The sequence below is a fragment of the Staurois parvus genome, unplaced genomic scaffold (genome assembly GCF_062004578.1).
Source record: "Staurois parvus isolate SC_StPar_1 unplaced genomic scaffold, SC_StPar_1.0 ptg001270l, whole genome shotgun sequence".
In the NCBI taxonomy this organism is placed as follows: Eukaryota; Metazoa; Chordata; class Amphibia; order Anura; family Ranidae; genus Staurois; species Staurois parvus.
In genome coordinates, this window is record NW_028319066.1 from 575,603 (window position 1) to 593,376 (window position 17,774).

A 17,774-nucleotide genomic window follows, 5' to 3' on the forward strand; every position below is an offset into this window, starting at 1 on the left:
TGCCTTGCTGTAACTATGTGACGTCACATGCCTGATGAAGGGGTCCTGCGAGACTCTGAAACGTTGCCTTGCTGTAACTATGTGACGTCACATGCCTGATGAAGGGGTCCTGCGAGACTCCGAAACGTTGCCTTGCTGTAACTATGTGACGTCACATGCCTGATGAAGGGGTCCTGCGAGACCCCGAAACGTTGCCTTGCTGTAACTATGTGATCATTCATTAAAACTTTTGGACCCATATTGGTGATCCTCGGTGTGCTGGTGACATTCTCCCTCGGTGATTTTGTTCGGTTCCAGCCAACGGTCGCTGCAGCACCCACTTATACACAGCCATTTTTAACGCAGGAACGTGTGCGTTTGGACTATACACTTACATATATTTTAGGGCTCATTCACACCAGCAGATGCGCTGAATGAATTGAATGGCACCTGGGGTATGCTGGGAGAATATCAAAGCATCGATCCTGAAGCATCACAGGGTTTATTTACTTTTTGTGCTAGCATTTTGTTGAACTGTCACAAGTGACATTTCATTGGGTTCCATTTACCACGGGAGTGTTGCAGTGGTTTGTGCGTATGCAGTACTTCTTCCAGTGCACACCACCAGCCCATGTAGAGGTATGAGCTGACACCATAGGACCTTGTCTTTGTATTAGGGCTGCGTTGGGCAACACTGGTATTGACATGGTGGTGGTGTGAATGAGCCCCTTAATGTTTCATCACAACACAAAAGAGGATCTCGTTTTCATGGCCCATGTTAATGTGGACTGACTGCACTCCATAAAACATCGGCTACTCCACAAACCTGCCTGATGGGTTTTAAAGTGACATTAAGCGATATTCCTATTATCCAAAGAGAATCCACACAAATCAACTACTTATGGTAGAACTATAGGCCTTTTTTCCTTTCCCCCCCCATTTTGGATAGAGTGACGCCCGGTTCACATATCGCCGTTCCTGCGGTCCACTTTTTGCACGGGCACGAGAGCCCATTCATTGGAGGTGGAGCGACGTCCAGTCTGGTGTGTCGCTTGGTGGGTGTGTGATTCGGGCAGAGACTGAGGGGGTGAGGTGGGGGGTTGAGAGGGGTTGGGCTCCATTTCCTCCACCCCCCCTCTTCCAATCCCTCCTCTGGCTTCCGATTGCACAACGGATCAAATTCAAAATCCTAACACTGACGTACAAAGCCGTCCACCATACTGCCCCAAACTACATCACTGACCTAATATCCAAGTACCACCCAACACGCACACTCCGCTCCTCACAAGACCTCCTTCTCTCTAGTTCCCTGGTCTCCTCCTCCCATGCCCACCTCCAGGACTTCTCCAGGGTGTCACCCATCCTCTGGAACTCCCTGCCCCAACCCATCAGATTATCACCTACTCTCCTCTCCTTTAGGCGCACCCTGAAAACCCGTCTCTTCAGGAAAGCCTACCCCACCCCCTGCTAACTTGCCGACCTCCTCCACTCTTCCTACCACTCCATCCCCCACAGCTATCTCCTCCTGTGCCACCATCCCCTCCCTCCTAGATTGTAAGCTCGAAAGAGCAGGGCCCTCGATCCCCTCATGTTTTGCATTGTATTGGTATTGTTCTGTCACATGTTCTGTCTCCCATTGTAATGTACAGCGCTGCGTGAACTATTGGCGCTTTATAAATACTGTATAATAATAATAATAATTTGAATGTACTCCCGTGCCCCGTAGGGAAGAAGTCCCTGCACTTCTGAAAACGCAGCCTGCACGTGAACCTCGGTTCCCAGTACAGTTGAGATTTCCAGTGCAGGCTAATGAGGATCCACATTCTTCTGTGCGGCTGCACGGATCCATAGCGGCACCATCCGCACATATGTGAACCTAGCCTAAGGGAGGGTATAACCTGTCAGATTTTTTTTTTTTTGCCATCTGTGTCCCATTGGGGAGATTTCCCTACACTTCGTGTCCCATAGCCAAAACAGGAAATCCTGGAAAATTAGGGTAATTCCCAGGTCACCCGAACTAGTGTCCCTTTGACATAACTACCCCTCTATTACTTTTCTGGGGACAACCCAAAATTTAGGATTTTCTTTTAACTTTCAATGATAATGGTAAATAGGACAAAAAGGGTTAATCTCCTTAACAGAGGCACAGACAGCAATAAAAACCTAAAAAGTGTTCTAACCCCTCTCTGCTCTGTACAAAACAAAGTTGCCTTTAGTTATACTTTAAGGCAGGGGTGGGCAACTGTGGCCCTCCAGCTGTTGGTGAACTACAAGTCCGATCATGCCTTTGGGAGTCATGCTTGTAACTGTTTTGCAATGCCTCATGGGACTTGTAGTTCAACAGCTGGAGGGCCACAGTTGCCCACCACTGCTTCAAGGCTAGGTTCGCAGCTACAATCCGCACGAAAATCCATGCAGCCACACCACCCGCACAAAGGAATGCAGACCCGCGGGCAGGTGCCATTAGCTCTAACGGCACGCCGCCCGCACTGGAAAACGCAACCGTATGAACCGAGTTTCCCGTGCGGGCTGCGTTTTCAGAAGTAGTGCAGGGGCTTCTTCCCTGCGTGTCAAATAAATGGGCTCCCATACCTGCGCAAAACGCAGCCCGCACGGCCACATATACGTGTACCAGGGGAAAATGGTTCTGTAATTCATTTCGCATTGAATTGTGTTTTTCTGCCTCCTTGTAATATCCTCTGGGGACTTCTGAAAATCTACTTTCCCCCCCTCACTTCCTCTTGTGTGCAGCAAGTAATGCATGTTAGTTGCGGTTATGTACACTGCTCTATAAACACTACACATCCCATAATACATCTCAGGAGCAAGCAAGAGGGTGGCTGCGTACCTATATACAGTGGGACCATGGAGAAAAAACATATCCCACCTCTAACACCCCTCGGTCACATCAAACCTGGCTTTGAAATCATGCACCTTCACTGTACGTCACTCAATTTCAAAGTTGGGTTACATGCAGATTTCAGGACCGATTTGGAAGACATCTGACACAGACGACTATGCAAATCGCACCAAAAGTAGTACATGTACTACATTAGAAATCGGTGCGGCTCCAACCAAGTCAAAACCTAATTGCGGATAATAGGGTGTGACATGGCATGCAATTTGCATCCAGAGTGACCGGGGACTAAGGCTACTCACACCTGTGCATTTTGTAAATGTGTGTAAAACCCTCCATCTTAGACTGTAAGCTCCCAGGATCAGGGCCCTCCTATCCTTCTTGTATTGAACTGTATTGTCTCCCGTTATATTGTAAAGCGCTGAGCAAACTGTTGGCGCGATATAAATCCTGTATTATAATAATAAACCCATGTGTGACACATTTATGGTGCCATTCTTTAACAGGACCCCACACACAGCCGATGCATAGTTTTCTGCAAGAAAAATGTGTGGAATTAATGTGCAAAAATGAAGGCAGCAGTTACATGAGCTACTTTGCAGTGGGCAAGGAAGACCATTACAATGAAAGGGCTGTCCTAGGAGTTGTTCTGCAAAAAAAAACAAAACAAAAAAAAGTGCAAACGAATGCACTTGTTAGGTGTGAATGGGGCCCAGCAGAAGTCAGGTCACAGCAGCGGAGGATTTGGAGGAGTCTGAGAGCAATAGAATGCACTTCAAGCTGGCCATACATTGTACAATGTTCTTTCCTTTAGATTTACCCTCAACTGTGTAATGCAAGTTCCTGCCTGTCTGCAGCCAAATGGAAAGTCCTCATGCACACGGGACGTTTTTTGCAGCAGCTGTTTTTGTCCTTTGGCGTTTTTTCTACAGCCGTAAACCCCCCAGCGCATTATCCTGCATGCCCGTCCCCGGCGCGTTATCCTGCGTGCCCGTCCCACGGCGCGTTATCCTGCGTGCCCGTCCCACGGCGCGTTATCCTGCGTGCCCGTCCCACGGCGCGTTATCCTGCGTGCCCGTCCCACGGCGCGTTATCCTGCGTGCCCGTCCCACGGCGCGTTATCCTACGTGCCCGTCTCACGGCGCGTTATCCTACGTGCCCGTCCCACGGCGCGTTATCCTACGTGCCCGTCCCACGGCGCGTTATCCTACGTGCCCGTCCCACGGCGCGTTATCCTACGTGCCCGTCCCACGGCGCGTTATCCTACGTGCCCGTCCCACGGCGCGTTATCCTACGTGCCCGTCCCACGGCGCGTTATCCTACGTGCCCGTCCCCGGCGCGTTATCCTACGTGCCCGTCCCCGGCGCGTTATCCTACGTGCCCGTCCCCGGCGCGTTATCCTACGTGTCCGTCCCCGGCGCGTTATCCTACGTGTCCGTCCCACGGCGCGTTATCCTACGTGCCCGTCCCACGGCGCGTTATCCTACGTGCCCGTCCCACGGCGCGTTATCCTACGTGTCCGTCCCCGGCGTGTTATCCTACGTGTCCGTCCCCGGCGTGTTATCCTACGTGTCCATGCACACAGACTGTAATCAACGTTTTTTGGCTGGAAAAAATCCCAGAAATAGTGGGGTTCAAGAGTTTTTTTTAGCCATAAAACCGCTCTAATGCTGAAAAACGCAGCAAGCCAGCATTTTTGGACTTTTTTTTGATCCCCCAATTTTTTTGGGGTCAAATAAAGCTCTTAAAATATGCAAACACGAAAAAAAAATTGCTAAACGCAAATGCAAAAAAAAAAAGCTGAAAAAGTCAAATTTTTAACTGTTACCAGTGTTATGAAAACACCCCGCGTGCGTGGAGCCTCAGGTTTGACCTCAAGATATGTTTTTTTGTAAATCTAGAGAAATTGTACAAGAAAATGGTATTTTATCCCTTTTTATTTTATCCACGCGTAGATTTTCAGACGCGAATATTCATAAACGTCGTACGAAAATGCTTTGAACATTCGATGAATTAACAGATACGTCTTAAAAATTGTCTTTTGTGTTAAACATTCGACTAATTTCTGAAGGAGAACATTGATTTGACCCCCACTAATGAATAGAAAATCACATAAATATTCCCAGAACATAACTGTATACACGGCCAGCCTAAGGCTGGATACACATGATGAGTACATAGCGGAATGGATTTTTGGTATCACGAAGACTAGACTGTAAGCTCTTTAGTCCAGAGCTGATCCAGCATCCTATTTGTAAAGGAAGCAATCTGTCATCGTATACAAAAATAAAGCCCTACACGTATCTCTACCCGTGAGACTACAAGTGCCAGCATTCCCCAGCATTGCCTCTCTCCGTGCAGAACACAGGCAGAGCACATGTGCGGACAGGCCGCTGCACGAGTCACATGGCCGTGATAAACAAGCCCCTCCCCCCTATCGCGCGCTGATCGCTCCCCTCGGCCGTGCAGTGACAAGCCGGGCCCCGCCTTTCCGGCACCACGTGATGAGCGGCCCATCTCCCGCCACCAGCCCCGCTCCGCCTTCCCCAGTGACAGCACCACGTGCTGGTCCCCGCACTGCCCTCCCCCGGAAGCGCCGCACGATCCAGGCGTGGTACGGTCTGCGGGAACACGTGCTGGGGACAGCGGACTCCGCAATCCGCCAAGGCCGCCATCGCTCAGCCTGCGGGGTCCGATCTGCACGACACCGGAAACATGAACTCCCCTCCCCCACCCCAAAACGACGCCTCGTCTGTATGCAAGGCCGGAACCGGTTTCCAGGCTTGATTCCAGTAAGGCGTGCTGGGAACACCGCGGGCTCGCTCCCGTGTCTCATCGGGGTGATTTCCCTTCACGTCCGGTCCTTCAGAGACAACAGGAAGTAGGGACCTCTTTCCAAGTGAGGGGGATCTTAGTTGTCACCAGCACAAAGTCCCTCTTGGAGGATCACCCCCCCCTCCCCCGTCCCAATGTATGTCCTGGTGACAACTCAGGCAGATTCCCCATCACTCTGACTGGGGACACAGGCAGTGTGCATCCCCAGCACCCAGACAACCCTCCCTTGCTAAATACAAACCTGAAGAATACTTGGGCCAACTGTACCCCCCCTCACCACAATTGGGGGATGACAATACACAATACAGTGGCCATACACATTACAATCTGATCATACAATCTTTGTAGATTTACCAAAACCATGCAAAATGAGCACCTACCTAATCTATCCACCCAGCCAGGGGGCCCCTTGTAGTGCCGGATTTCTGGTAGATCTAAAGCAGATTGTAATGTGTGTGGTGAGCAGAAGATCTACCATCGATTATGTGACGGCCCGCTGGATTATATATCGGATGGATGGATGGATGGTTTAGGATTGTCACAATACATACACACTATGCAGCCCACAGTCTTTATTGCTTTTTTTTTTTTTTTTTTTTGAATGGGCTAAACAATAAAACTTGACTCCCCCCAATCCACATATTCCATGTGGGGGATCCCCCTCTGATATTGTATACAGACAATGGGGAGACTTACCCCAACCCATCCCCCCCCCCCTCCAGAATACACTGATCAGTGCTGCCAGCTATAGTCTGCATCGCAAATGGGGGGGGGGATGGGGGGGAAGTCTCCCCATTGTCTGTATACAATATCAGAGGGGAGGATCCCCCACATGGAGTATGGTGGAGGGGGGGGGGTATCAATTATCTATTGCACTGATCTAGGGTCTGTGGCCGTGATACCCGACATGCAGAGGGAGAGGGGGGGGGGGGGAGGGGTGATGGGGGGAGGAGAGGGGGGGGGAGAGATCGATCATCTATTGCACTTATCTAGGGTCTATGGCTGTGATACCTGACACCCAGCGATTTGGGGGAGAGGGGAGGGGGTAGAAGAGAGGGTCGAACAGGGCAGCTGTACAAAGTTGATCGCAAGATCGACTTCTGTACAACCAGAGAGCCCACACATGCACCAAAATGTATCCTGTCCCTGCGGCCATTACAACCGGACTGTACAATCATCTTTAGCTGCGCCAAAACTAAGAGGAGGACCTATCTCATCTATCCAATCACGTAGGCCCTGCGCTACATACTTGTTGATCTAAAGGAGATTGTACAATCAGATTGTATAATGTATGTCCAGCCCAAAAGCCGTATAGCATTGCACCCACGATTAGAATGGAGATCCTAGCTGTCTGCAGATTCTGCACATCCATGCAACCCCCCCCCCGTGCATGCACTAGCAGTTCCAGCACATACACAATCCCCCCCCCTGTATATAATGCAGGACACCCGACCGACTGCAGGTGTCACCTGATGTGCAGCACTGTACCCCGTGTACATGGCCCAGCACAGGATACACTGTATTCTTCCTCCTTGTATAAATCGTACGCGGCGTACCCCGCGCGGGGGTCTGTACGCGGCGTACCCCGCGCGGGGGTCTGTACGCGGCGTACCCCGCGCGGGGGTCTGTACGCGGCGTACCCCGCGCGGGGGTCTGTACGCGGCGTACCCCGCGCGGGGGTCTGTACGCGGCGTACCCCGCGCGGGGGTCTGTACGCGGCGTACCCCGCGCGGGGGTCTGTACGCGGCGTACCCCGCGCGGGGGTCTGTACGCGGCGTACCCCGCGCGGGGGTCTGTACGCGGCGTACCCCGCGCGGGGGTCTGTACGCGGCGTACCCCGCGCGGGGGTCTGTACGCGGCGTACCCCGCGCGGGGGTCTGTACGCGGCGTACCCCGCGCGGGGGTCTGTACGCGGCGTACCCCGCGCGGGGGTCTGTACGCGGCGTACCCCGCGCGGGGGTCTGTACGCGGCGTACCCCGCGCGGGGGTCTGTACGCGGCGTACCCCGCGCGGGGGTCTGTACGCGGCGTACCCCGCGCGGGGGTCTGTACGCGGCGTACCCCGCGCGGGGGTCTGTACGCGGCGTACCCCGCGCGGGGGTCTGTACGCGGCGTACCCCGCGCGGGGGTCTGTACGCGTTCACACACACGACGCTACTTTGTACAATAGAGGACAGAGGTTCCCATCAGTTAGGCTGCATGCACACTGGGGGAGAAAAAAAAAGCCAGTGCTCTTAGGAGGGGAAATGTGCACATTGTGTGTTTTTTTTTTTTTGCTCTAGTGTTCAGGAGCATTTTTTTTCCTTCTAGAAAAATGCTCTCATAAAAACAAAACAAGGTTTTTTCTGCCTCTAAATGCTGGGCTTACAAAATGCCTGTAGACTACATAATGTGCATGGACACATAGGATAACATTAGCTGCTTCTACAGGCACAATGCTGACCTCCTCTGGGTGCAGGAGCTGTAAGTCAGCATTCATGGAGCCTTCCTTATTATAACTGGACTAGAACTCATCCCAACCACCCCCACTTCTGGAACAAGTCCACCCATCCCATGCTGGCTGCAGAATGCCATCAACTACCAGCACCAGGGTCCTGGAGCTTAAAACGGATCGCCTGCATAGGCAGCGCCAGAGGACAAACACAGGGGTCTGCACACATGTGGGGGTGCCCCTGTGGACATACAAGGGGGTCTGGATACATGTGGAGGTGCCCCTGTGGTCATATACGGGGGTCTGGATACATGTGGGTACCCCTGTGGACATACACGGGGGTCTGGATACATGTGGGTACCCCTGTGGACATACACGGGGGGTCTAAATACATGTGGGTACCCCTGTGGACATACACAGGGTCTGGATACATGTGGGTACCCCTGTGGACATACACGGGGGTCTGGATACATGTGGGTACCCCTGTGGACATACACGGGGGTCTGGATACATGTGGGTACCCCTGTGGACATACACGGGGGTCTGGATACATATGGAGGTGCCCCTTTCCCCAGTGTCAACAGTCTACATCCCTACAAACTATTAGACATTAAATGGGACGCTTCCTCTGATTTGCCCCCCAACTGTTTTCAAATAATTTTGCATTTAAAACACTCTGTGGTTTCCTGCGGGTCTTTCCCGACTCCTGGCCTGATTCCTATCCCGTTCTCCATCCTGCATTGTTACTAGTTTTACACAGAAAAAAAAAACACCAAAAAGGTTTTGCAAGCCTGTATGTATTTATTATTTTTTAACAAAATCACACATGGAGTCTGTGGGCCCCACTAGTGGAGAGCTAGGAGGGTGTCCCCCAGTGCCCCAAATACAACAGGCAACAGATACAAATGCAGGCCTACACTATAGAAAACCTCCCCCTGGAAGTGAAAGTAGATGACAGCTCCCCCTGTACTGGATACACTTAGTGGGTGGAGCTACTGGGAATCCATAGGGCCACAAGTAGCACTTCAGGAAAGTCCCTGGGTGGTGGGTAGGTAGAGCTGACACTGGACTCCAAGCTTTGGTACAAACGTACTGAGCAGCCAATATAAAACTGCCAAAGCCTTACTCTGGGTATTTCTGGTAAAGATGGCTTCAATGGACTCTGCTCACACTCTGGCACTTCCACCATCAGGCAACTGCCATTGTCTACTTCATAGTAGTTGCTGATTGGCTGACACTTGTGCTGACCCCTACAGCTTCACCAATCAGCAAGTTGCTGACCTGCAAAAAGTGTTCATAGTATCTACAGACCGACTTCAGGGTCAGCCCATTTCCTCTGGGTCAGCGACTCACAGTAGTAAACCATGAGGATCAGCATGGTGGGATCTAGAATGGGACGGTGACAATGACAGTTCTCACATTTCTAGCAAGGCAGGCTTCCCCACTCCTACAATATAAGCAGCATCTCTATATTACTCCCCACTGCCTCCATGATTTGGGGGAGGAGACCCTTGACATGCACACATAGAATTTGGACACCCAAGTGTTAAACACCCTTACAATGGAGGAGCAAGCCCTCAACGAATCAGCATGGAAGGGGGAAGGGAGGGGGGCTGGGAGTCAAGGAGGCCTACCATACATCCTGCACAAAGGCCACTATGTTGCAGAGTACCCCTCCCCCGGAGCATGAGCACCACTGATAGAGACCCCTAAATGACATTATAGGAGCCACTTCAGAAGTACAGGAAACAAGGACCCCAATATGGTGACACTATGTGCTACATACATTCAGTATAGAGGTGCACTGAAATGAAAATTCTGGTGCCGAAACCGAAAATCCAGGATGCACTTGGCTGGAAACCAAAATGGACAGTTTTTAAAAACTAATAGTTTTCAAACGCATTTAAAAAAAAAATAAAACTAAATGATTAAAAAAAATATATATATATTCCTCAATTTTTTTAGTAAAATATGAAAGATGATGTTACGCAGAGTAAATAGATACCCAACATGTCACGCTTTAAAATCGCGCACGCTGGTGGAATGGCGTCAAACTGCGGTACTTAAAAATCTCCATAGGTGACACTAACAACTTCTACAGGTTAGCAGTGTAGTCACAGAGTGCGAGAATTATTGCTCTTGCATTTGTGGCGATACCTTGTGTGTGGTTTGAACGCCGTTTACATATGTGGGCGTGGCCTACGTATGCGTTCACCACTACATGGGGGATGGGGGCACTTTAAAAACTTTTTTCTCCTATTTTCTTTTAACACTGTCCCTTTAAAAAAAAAAAATTATAATCACTTTTATTCCTGTCACAAGGAATGCATGCATCCCCTTTGATAGAAATAATTAGCGACAGGTCCTCTTTATGGAGATATGGGGTCAATTAGGCCCCACATCTCTCCTCTACAATGTAAAGCGTAGAATAAAAAAACAAAAAAAACATTGATCTAGTGCTTAAAAAAAAAAGGCCCTTGTTTACAAGGCACCGGAAGTGATGTCACTCCGGTCCTCCAAGGGCATAGAGATGAGTGGAGGCCATCTTTCCTTCACTTGTCTATGCCCAGCGCCGGGATCGTTCGGTGGTTTCTTGGGTAAGGCTGAGAACCACCAAGCGGCGGCGGGTGGCAGCGAGGGGCGGGATTATTTTCGCCACCTGTATCGGTGCTTATTTACATATCTGCCAAAAGCCGATACGGGTGTTCTCAGCCGAAACGTTTCTGCCACTGAAATTTTGGTGCATCCCTAATTAGTTATGCCCCTCCCCCAAAGCATGAGTACAAGTGACAGAGCCCTCCGGATGGTGACACGGTAAAGAGTGTACATCTGTATTCAATATTCCCCCAAAACACATCGAAGGGACCATAAATATGGTGACAAGAAAGGGGCAACCTATATTAACATTCAGACGGGCCCAGGCACTGCACTAACTACGGGGTCACGATGGCTGCTACAGAAACAAAATAAAGTGCAGCAGCCACAATCAGAGGGGCACGCCGACACTAGATGACCTCCAAACCTTGAAGTGGAACTTCCCTCTATGAACAAACAATTTTTAGTCCTTGTGTCTCTAGGATTACCAATTAGATAGAAAAGTATATCATGTTTTAATTTTTTCCTTTTAATGTTGTTTTCAGTTACTTCCTGGTTTCTGGCCTAGGCAAATGTCGTCATACATCCCAGGAGTCTTCAGGGTTCTCTCAGTTAAGCACACCCTCCAGCCTGCATGCACAAGTTAAGGGCAGATGGATTCCAGGAAGTAAATGCTACATGAATCATTCGCCCTTACTTAAGATGGCTACGGCCAGAAATGCTAAAGGGGGGGGGGGGGGGGTTTTCAGAGTGATTTCTCAGCAAAATAAAGCATTGAGACATGGATCGGGGGGGAGATTGCTTTGAATATTAAATAGCATTTTGGTTTGTGGTGCTCAGATGCAGTTCAGTTCCACTGTGATGTTTGAGCAGAACATAGGTGCAGCTATATTCAGAGGGGCACACTGACACCAGTTCATCTTATAGTAGGCACTTTGAGACCATAACTCTGTGCCCCCCCCCCAATATTATGGAGATGGCTGACACAGGTGCAGCTATATTCAGAGGGGCACACTGACACCAGTTCATCTTATAGTAAGCACTTAGTTATGTTCACACTCAAAGCTTCGAAGTGCTTACTATAAGATGAAATGGTGTCAGTGTGCCCCTCTGAACATAGCTGCACCTGTGTCAGCCATCTCCATAATGGGGGGGGGGGGGGGGGCACAGAGTTATGTTCACACCCAAAGCTTCGGTGCCCCCCCATCATGGAGATGGCTGGCACAGGTGCAGCTATGTTCAGAGGGGCACACTTGCACAAAGTGATCTCTGGGCAGCATGTCTGTGAATGTTCGCAGAGCAGCCAGAGGTGGCGCTATACTCAGAGAGGCACACTGACACCAATGGTGTAGCAGGCATCTAAGCCACTGAGGGGGAGAGCTTACAGGTGCCCCGACATGGAGCCGGCCCACAGCAGTGCACATGATCTCTGATCCAGGAAGTCCTCCAACCCATAGGGTGAGCAGAGCTTACAGGGCCCCACCATGGAGACGGAGGTGCGTCTTTGTTCAGAGGGGCACACTGACATGTAATGGATTTTATAGGAAGCCCTCCAAGCCAGAGGGTCTGAGCAGAGATGACAAGGGTCCTGCCATTGAGAGGGATCACAAAAGTGCAGCTACATTCAGAGGGGCACACTAGTACCATCGGATATTTGTATCATTTTATCTAGGAAGCCCTCCGGGCGATTAAGTGTAAGCAGAGCTTCCAGGGGCCCCATCATGGCCATAGCACACAGGGGGGCAGCTACAATCAGAGGGGCACACCAGTACCAGGTGATCTCCTATACAGGAAGTCATGTAAGCTGTGGAGTATTAGCTGGCCTTGCAGGGGGGGCCCCGTCGTGGACAGCCCAGCCTCTCATGGGGGGCCCCGTCGTGGACAGCCCAGCCTCTCATGGGGGGCCCCGTCGTGGACAGCCCAGCCTCTCATGGGGGGCCCCGTCGTGGACAGCCCAGCCTCTCATGGGGGGCCCCGTCGTGGACAGCCCAGCCTCTCATGGGGGGCCCCGTCGTGGACAGCACAGCCTCTCATGGGGGGCCCCGTCGTGGACAGCACAGCCTCTCATGGGGGGCCCCGTCGTGGACAGCACAGCCTCTCATGAAGGGCCCCGTCGTGGACAGCACAGCCTCTCATGGGGGGCCCCGTCGTGGACAGCCCAGCCTTTCATGAGGGGCCCCGTCGTGGACAGCCCAGCTTTCCGAGGGGCCCCTACATGGACAGCACACAGGGATGCAGCTACACTCAGGAGGTGCACGTGGTGTAGAAGTGTGGCCCTCAGCCTGCAGCCAGGACTCATGGGGACCCCTGGGTTGAGGGGACACACATGCAGCAGGGGTAAGGGCCCCCGGGACAGTGCCAGGGGCCCCAGCACAAAGGGGTGAAGAGTAAGGAAGGCCGCCCCCCCTCTCTGGCTCTAACACAGCCCGGGGCCCCTGCTCCCTGTGGCCCCCCGCACGAGGCGGGCCTCTCCTCCCCCTCACCTTCCTTCTTGAGGGCCACAGGCGGCGCGGCCTCCTCCTTCTTCTCTGGCAGGGGGTTCCTGCGGTCCTTCTGGGACTCCTTCTTGGGCTGTTTGGCGGCCTGGGCGGCGGTCTTGGCCTGAGCTCCCCCCGCCTCCTTCTTCTTGTTCTCGGCCGCCTTCAGCACCTCGAACGGGTCGGATTCGTCATCGAAGAGCTGGTCGAAACGGTTGGTGACGACGCAGCCGAAGCCTTCTTGCAGATGCCCGGGCATTGTGGCCCCTGTCCTGGCGGATGTCCTCGGATTACGGCGAGGGCCCGGAGCGCGCAGCTCGCTTGAAAGATGGCCGGGAAAGAGGTTGTCTTCTCTTCCGGCGCCAGGGACATCCGGGACATGGGCGCGCGAGGGCCGACGGGAGTCGTAGGAGGGGGAGAGGTGCGCGCAGTGGCTGTGGGCGGAGCTCGGGACTACAATTCCCGGCATGTCCCGCGGCCGCATTGTGCGCTGTGTGTTGTGCTGCCTGTCAGTGACATGAGGGAGACACATGGGGGGAGGGGAGGAGGACAGCCAGGAGCTCCCGCCCAACCCCCTCACCAATAAATAGATCTACCTCTGGCCATGACATGAGGTGACAGAACGAGTGTGGAGAGGGGACAAGGTCACAATGGCAAGGATGAGGCTGGCCCCTGTGTGCACAGGCCCTGATAGTCCTGTACAAGTCTCAGCAGACAATGTGCAAGGTGTCAGGGGTTGTCACCTCTCCCGTGTATGGCTGGTGCAAATGAGGCCTACTGCCAATGTTATCTATAGGAAAGAGATCATGGATGGGACCGCCCTGGAATGTGTGGTCCTGGGGAATGAGGTGTACAGACCCCCAGTGCCCAACACATGGCCCTCTGGCACTTTGTGAGGCCCCCAGGGCCCGTACCGACACTAATCTGTGTTTTTTATATTGCCTTGTTATAGCAGTGATCTCTAGCAGTCTCTTGTACCATGTCCCCACTCTCTGACCATCCCCTGTGCCGTGTCCCTGCCCTCTGACCATCCGCTGCGCCATGTCCCCGCCCTCTGACCATCCCCTGTGCCGTGTCCCCGCCCTCTGACCATCCCCTGTGCCGTGTCCCCGCCCTCTGACCATCCCTTGTGCCGTGTCCCCGCCCTCTGACCATCCCCTGTGCCGTGTCCCTGCCCTCTGACCATCCCTTGTGCCGTGTCCCTGCCCTCTGACCATCCCTTGTGCCGTGTCCCCGCCCTCTGACCATCCCCTGTGCCGTGTCCCTGCCCTCTGACCATCCGCTGCGCCATGTCCCCACTCTCTGACCATCCCCTGTGCCGTGTCCCTGCCCTCTGACCATCCGCTGCGCCATGTCCCCGCCCTCTGACCATCCCCTGTGCCATGTCCCCGCCCTCTGACCATCCCCGGTGCTATGTCCGCAATCTCTGACCTTCTCCGGTGCCATGTCCCCGCCCTCTGACCATCCCCTGTGCCGTGTCCCTGCCCTCTGACCATCCACTGCGTCATGTCCCCGCCCTCTGACCATCCGCTGCGCCATGTCCCCGCCCTCTGACCATCCCTTGTGCCATGTCCCCGCCCTCTGACCATCCCCTGCGCCATGTCCCCGCCCTCTGACCATCCCCGGTGCTATGTCCGCAATCTCTGACCTTCTCCGGTGCCATGTCCCCACTCTCTGACCATCCCCTGTGCCGTGTCCCCACCCTCTGACCATCCGCTGCGCCATGTCCCCGCCCTCTGACCATCCCTTGTGCCATGTCCCCGCCCTCTGACCATCCCCTGCGCCATGTCCCCCCCCCTCTGACCATCCCCGGTGCTATGTCCGCAATCTCTGACCTTCTCCGGTGCCATGTCCCCGCCCTCTGACCATCCCCTGCGCCATGTCCCCGCCCTCTGACCATCCCCGGTGCTATGTCCGCAATCTCTGACCTTCTCCGGTGCCATGTCCCCACTCTCTGACCATCCCCTGTGCCGTGTCCCCGCCCTCTGACCATCCGCTGCGCCATGTCCCCGCCCTCTGACCATCCCTTGTGCCATGTCCCCGCCCTCTGACCATCCCCTGCGCCATGTCCCCGCCCTCTGACCATCCCCGGTGCTATGTCCGCAATCTCTGACCTTCTCCGGTGCCATGTCCCCGCCCTCTGACCATCCCCTGCGCCATGTCCCCGCCCTCTGACCATCCCGTGTGCCATGTTCGCAATCTCTGACCATCCCCTGTGCCATGTCCGCGCCCTCTGACCATCCCCTGTGCCATGCCCCCGCCCTCTGACCATCCCCTGTGCCATGCCCCCGCTCTCTGACCTTCTCCTGTACCATATCCACAGTCTCTGACCATCTCCTGTTTCATGTCTGCAGTCTCTGACCATCTCATGTACCGTGTCCGCAGTGTCTGACCATCTCCTGTATCACAGAATGCATATGGTACAAGAGATGGTCATAGACTGTGGACATGATACAAGAGATGGTCAGAGACTGCAGACATGATACAAGAGATGGTCAGAGACTGCAGACATGATACAAAAGATGGTCAGAGACTGCAGACATGATACAAGAGATTGGCAGAGATTGCAGACATGATACAAGAAATGGTCAAAGACTGCAGACATGATACAGGAGATGGTCGGAGACAGCAGACATGATACAGGAGATGGTCAGAGACTGCAAACATGATACAAGAGATGGTCAGAGACTGCAGACATGATACAGGAGATGGTCAGAGACTGCAGACATGATACAGGAGATGGTCAGAGACTGCAGACATGATACAGGAGATGGTCAGAGACTGCAGACATGATACAAGAGATGGTCAGAGACTGCAGACATGATACAAGAGATGGTCAGAGACTACAGACATGATACAAGAGATGGTCAGAGACTGCAGACATATGACAGGAGATGGTCAGAGACTGCAGACATATGACAGGAGATGGTCAGAGACTGCAGACATATGACAGGAGATGGTCAGAGAGTGTAGATATAATATCTTGCTGTGTGTCTGCTGTCTCTGAGACTGAATATTCACTGAATTGTATTTGTGGCCCTTTGGTGATGTTGAGGGTCACACTTGTGGCCCCCATACTGACCACCAACCACTGACATGGAGCAACAAGGATGCCAGTATGGTGGCAGCATGCAGCAGTTTTCAGAGAGCGCACCAAACCTGGGGGACATAATGCAACACTGTAACCGTGTGAAATGCCTGTTCAGCCTTTTTCGTATGGGTGGCTGATGGGGGTGGTAAAAATAGATCGTTTTTACTACCCCCTGACCACCCACCTAATATCTACTATACAGCGGGAAGGGACTGTTCACATTCTGCATTCATGATTCTTTGCGCTGCGGCAAATTTACCACAAAATGTTTTCATGTATAAAGTGGCGTACCTCGCTGGATCCATGCGGTTCCTTTCTTCCCCTCTGTTTGGAAAGCGTTGTCACCACCCGGTGCTAATGAGGAAGCTGCAAGTGTTCCGGCAGATTTGCATTATTTCTAAGGCCCCTTTCACACGGCTCTGTTCTTCAGCTGTCCATCTACAGATGATAAACGGACACCCATGTATTTCTATGGACTAGCGGATGTAAACGTATGATCATTTGTTTACATCCATTAACTGCTTTCCTGCCGCCCTATAGCAGATATACTGCTACAGGGCGGCAGGTTGTGCAAAATCACGTGTATATATATATATATGTGATTTTGCATTTCTGGGTAGAGGGCGTGCACGGGCCGCTCGCACGCCCTACCCGCGCTGCTATTCGCTGCCTCGGCTGTCAATCACTGGGTTCCGGTCAGTGATTACTCGCTGGCACGCGGTGATCGAGGAGTATTACCGGCGGAGGGAGAGAACTGCAAGTCAACAATACAGATCTCTCCCCTATCAGCTCCTGCACACTGCTTTGTATGGCTGTGCATAGCAGAGTGCTTACAGTGAAACACACACAGCCTCATAGTAAAACAGCACACCGTTAACCCTTTGATCGCCCCTGATATTAACCCCTCCCTGCCCAGTGCCATTAGTACAGTGTCAGTGCTTTTTATTAGCACTGATCACTGTATTGGTGTCACTGGGGATGTTAGTGACACCAAGTCAGTGTCCCCCGCCCAGTGCCAGAACGCCCTCCACAGTCCCGTTATAAGTCGCCGCCCTTTAATTGTAAAAATACAAAAAAAAAATCCCTATATATATATACAGTGGGGCAAAAAAGTATTGTCACCACCAATTGTGCAAGTTCTGCCACTTAAAAAGATGAGAGAGGCCTGTAATTGGCATCATAGGGAGACCTCAACTATGAGAGACAAAATGAGAAAAAAAATCCAGACAATCACATTGGCTGATCTGGAAAGAATTTATTTGCAAATTATGGTGGAAAATAAGTATTTGGTCACCTACAAACAAGCAAGATTTCTGGCTCTCACAGACCTGTACCTTCTTCTTTAAGAGGCTCCTCTGTCCTGCACTCATTACCTGTATCAATGGCACCTGTTTGAACTTGTTATCAGTATAAAAGACACCTGTCCACAACCTCAAACAGTCACACTCCAAACTCCACTATGGTGAAGACTAAAGAGCTGTCGAAGGACACCAGAAACAAAATTGTAGAC

General features: G+C 52.4%; 1 protein-coding gene across 7 annotated transcripts in view; it reads right to left on the reverse strand.

The window, feature by feature from the left end:
• Nucleotides 1-13,529, reverse strand: part of SERBP1 (SERPINE1 mRNA binding protein 1) — a 47,689-nt gene extending 34,160 nt beyond the window's left edge. For all 7 annotated transcript variants that reach the window (XM_089660746.1, XM_089660742.1, XM_089660740.1 and 4 more), the window contains exon 1: nucleotides 13,180-13,529. In XM_089660746.1, the coding sequence (XP_089516872.1) occupies nucleotides 13,180-13,432 (253 nt within the window). In that variant the 5' untranslated portion in view covers nucleotides 13,433-13,529. The remainder of the gene's footprint in view (nucleotides 1-13,179) is intronic.
• Between the last annotated feature and the right edge of the window lie 4,245 nt (nucleotides 13,530-17,774).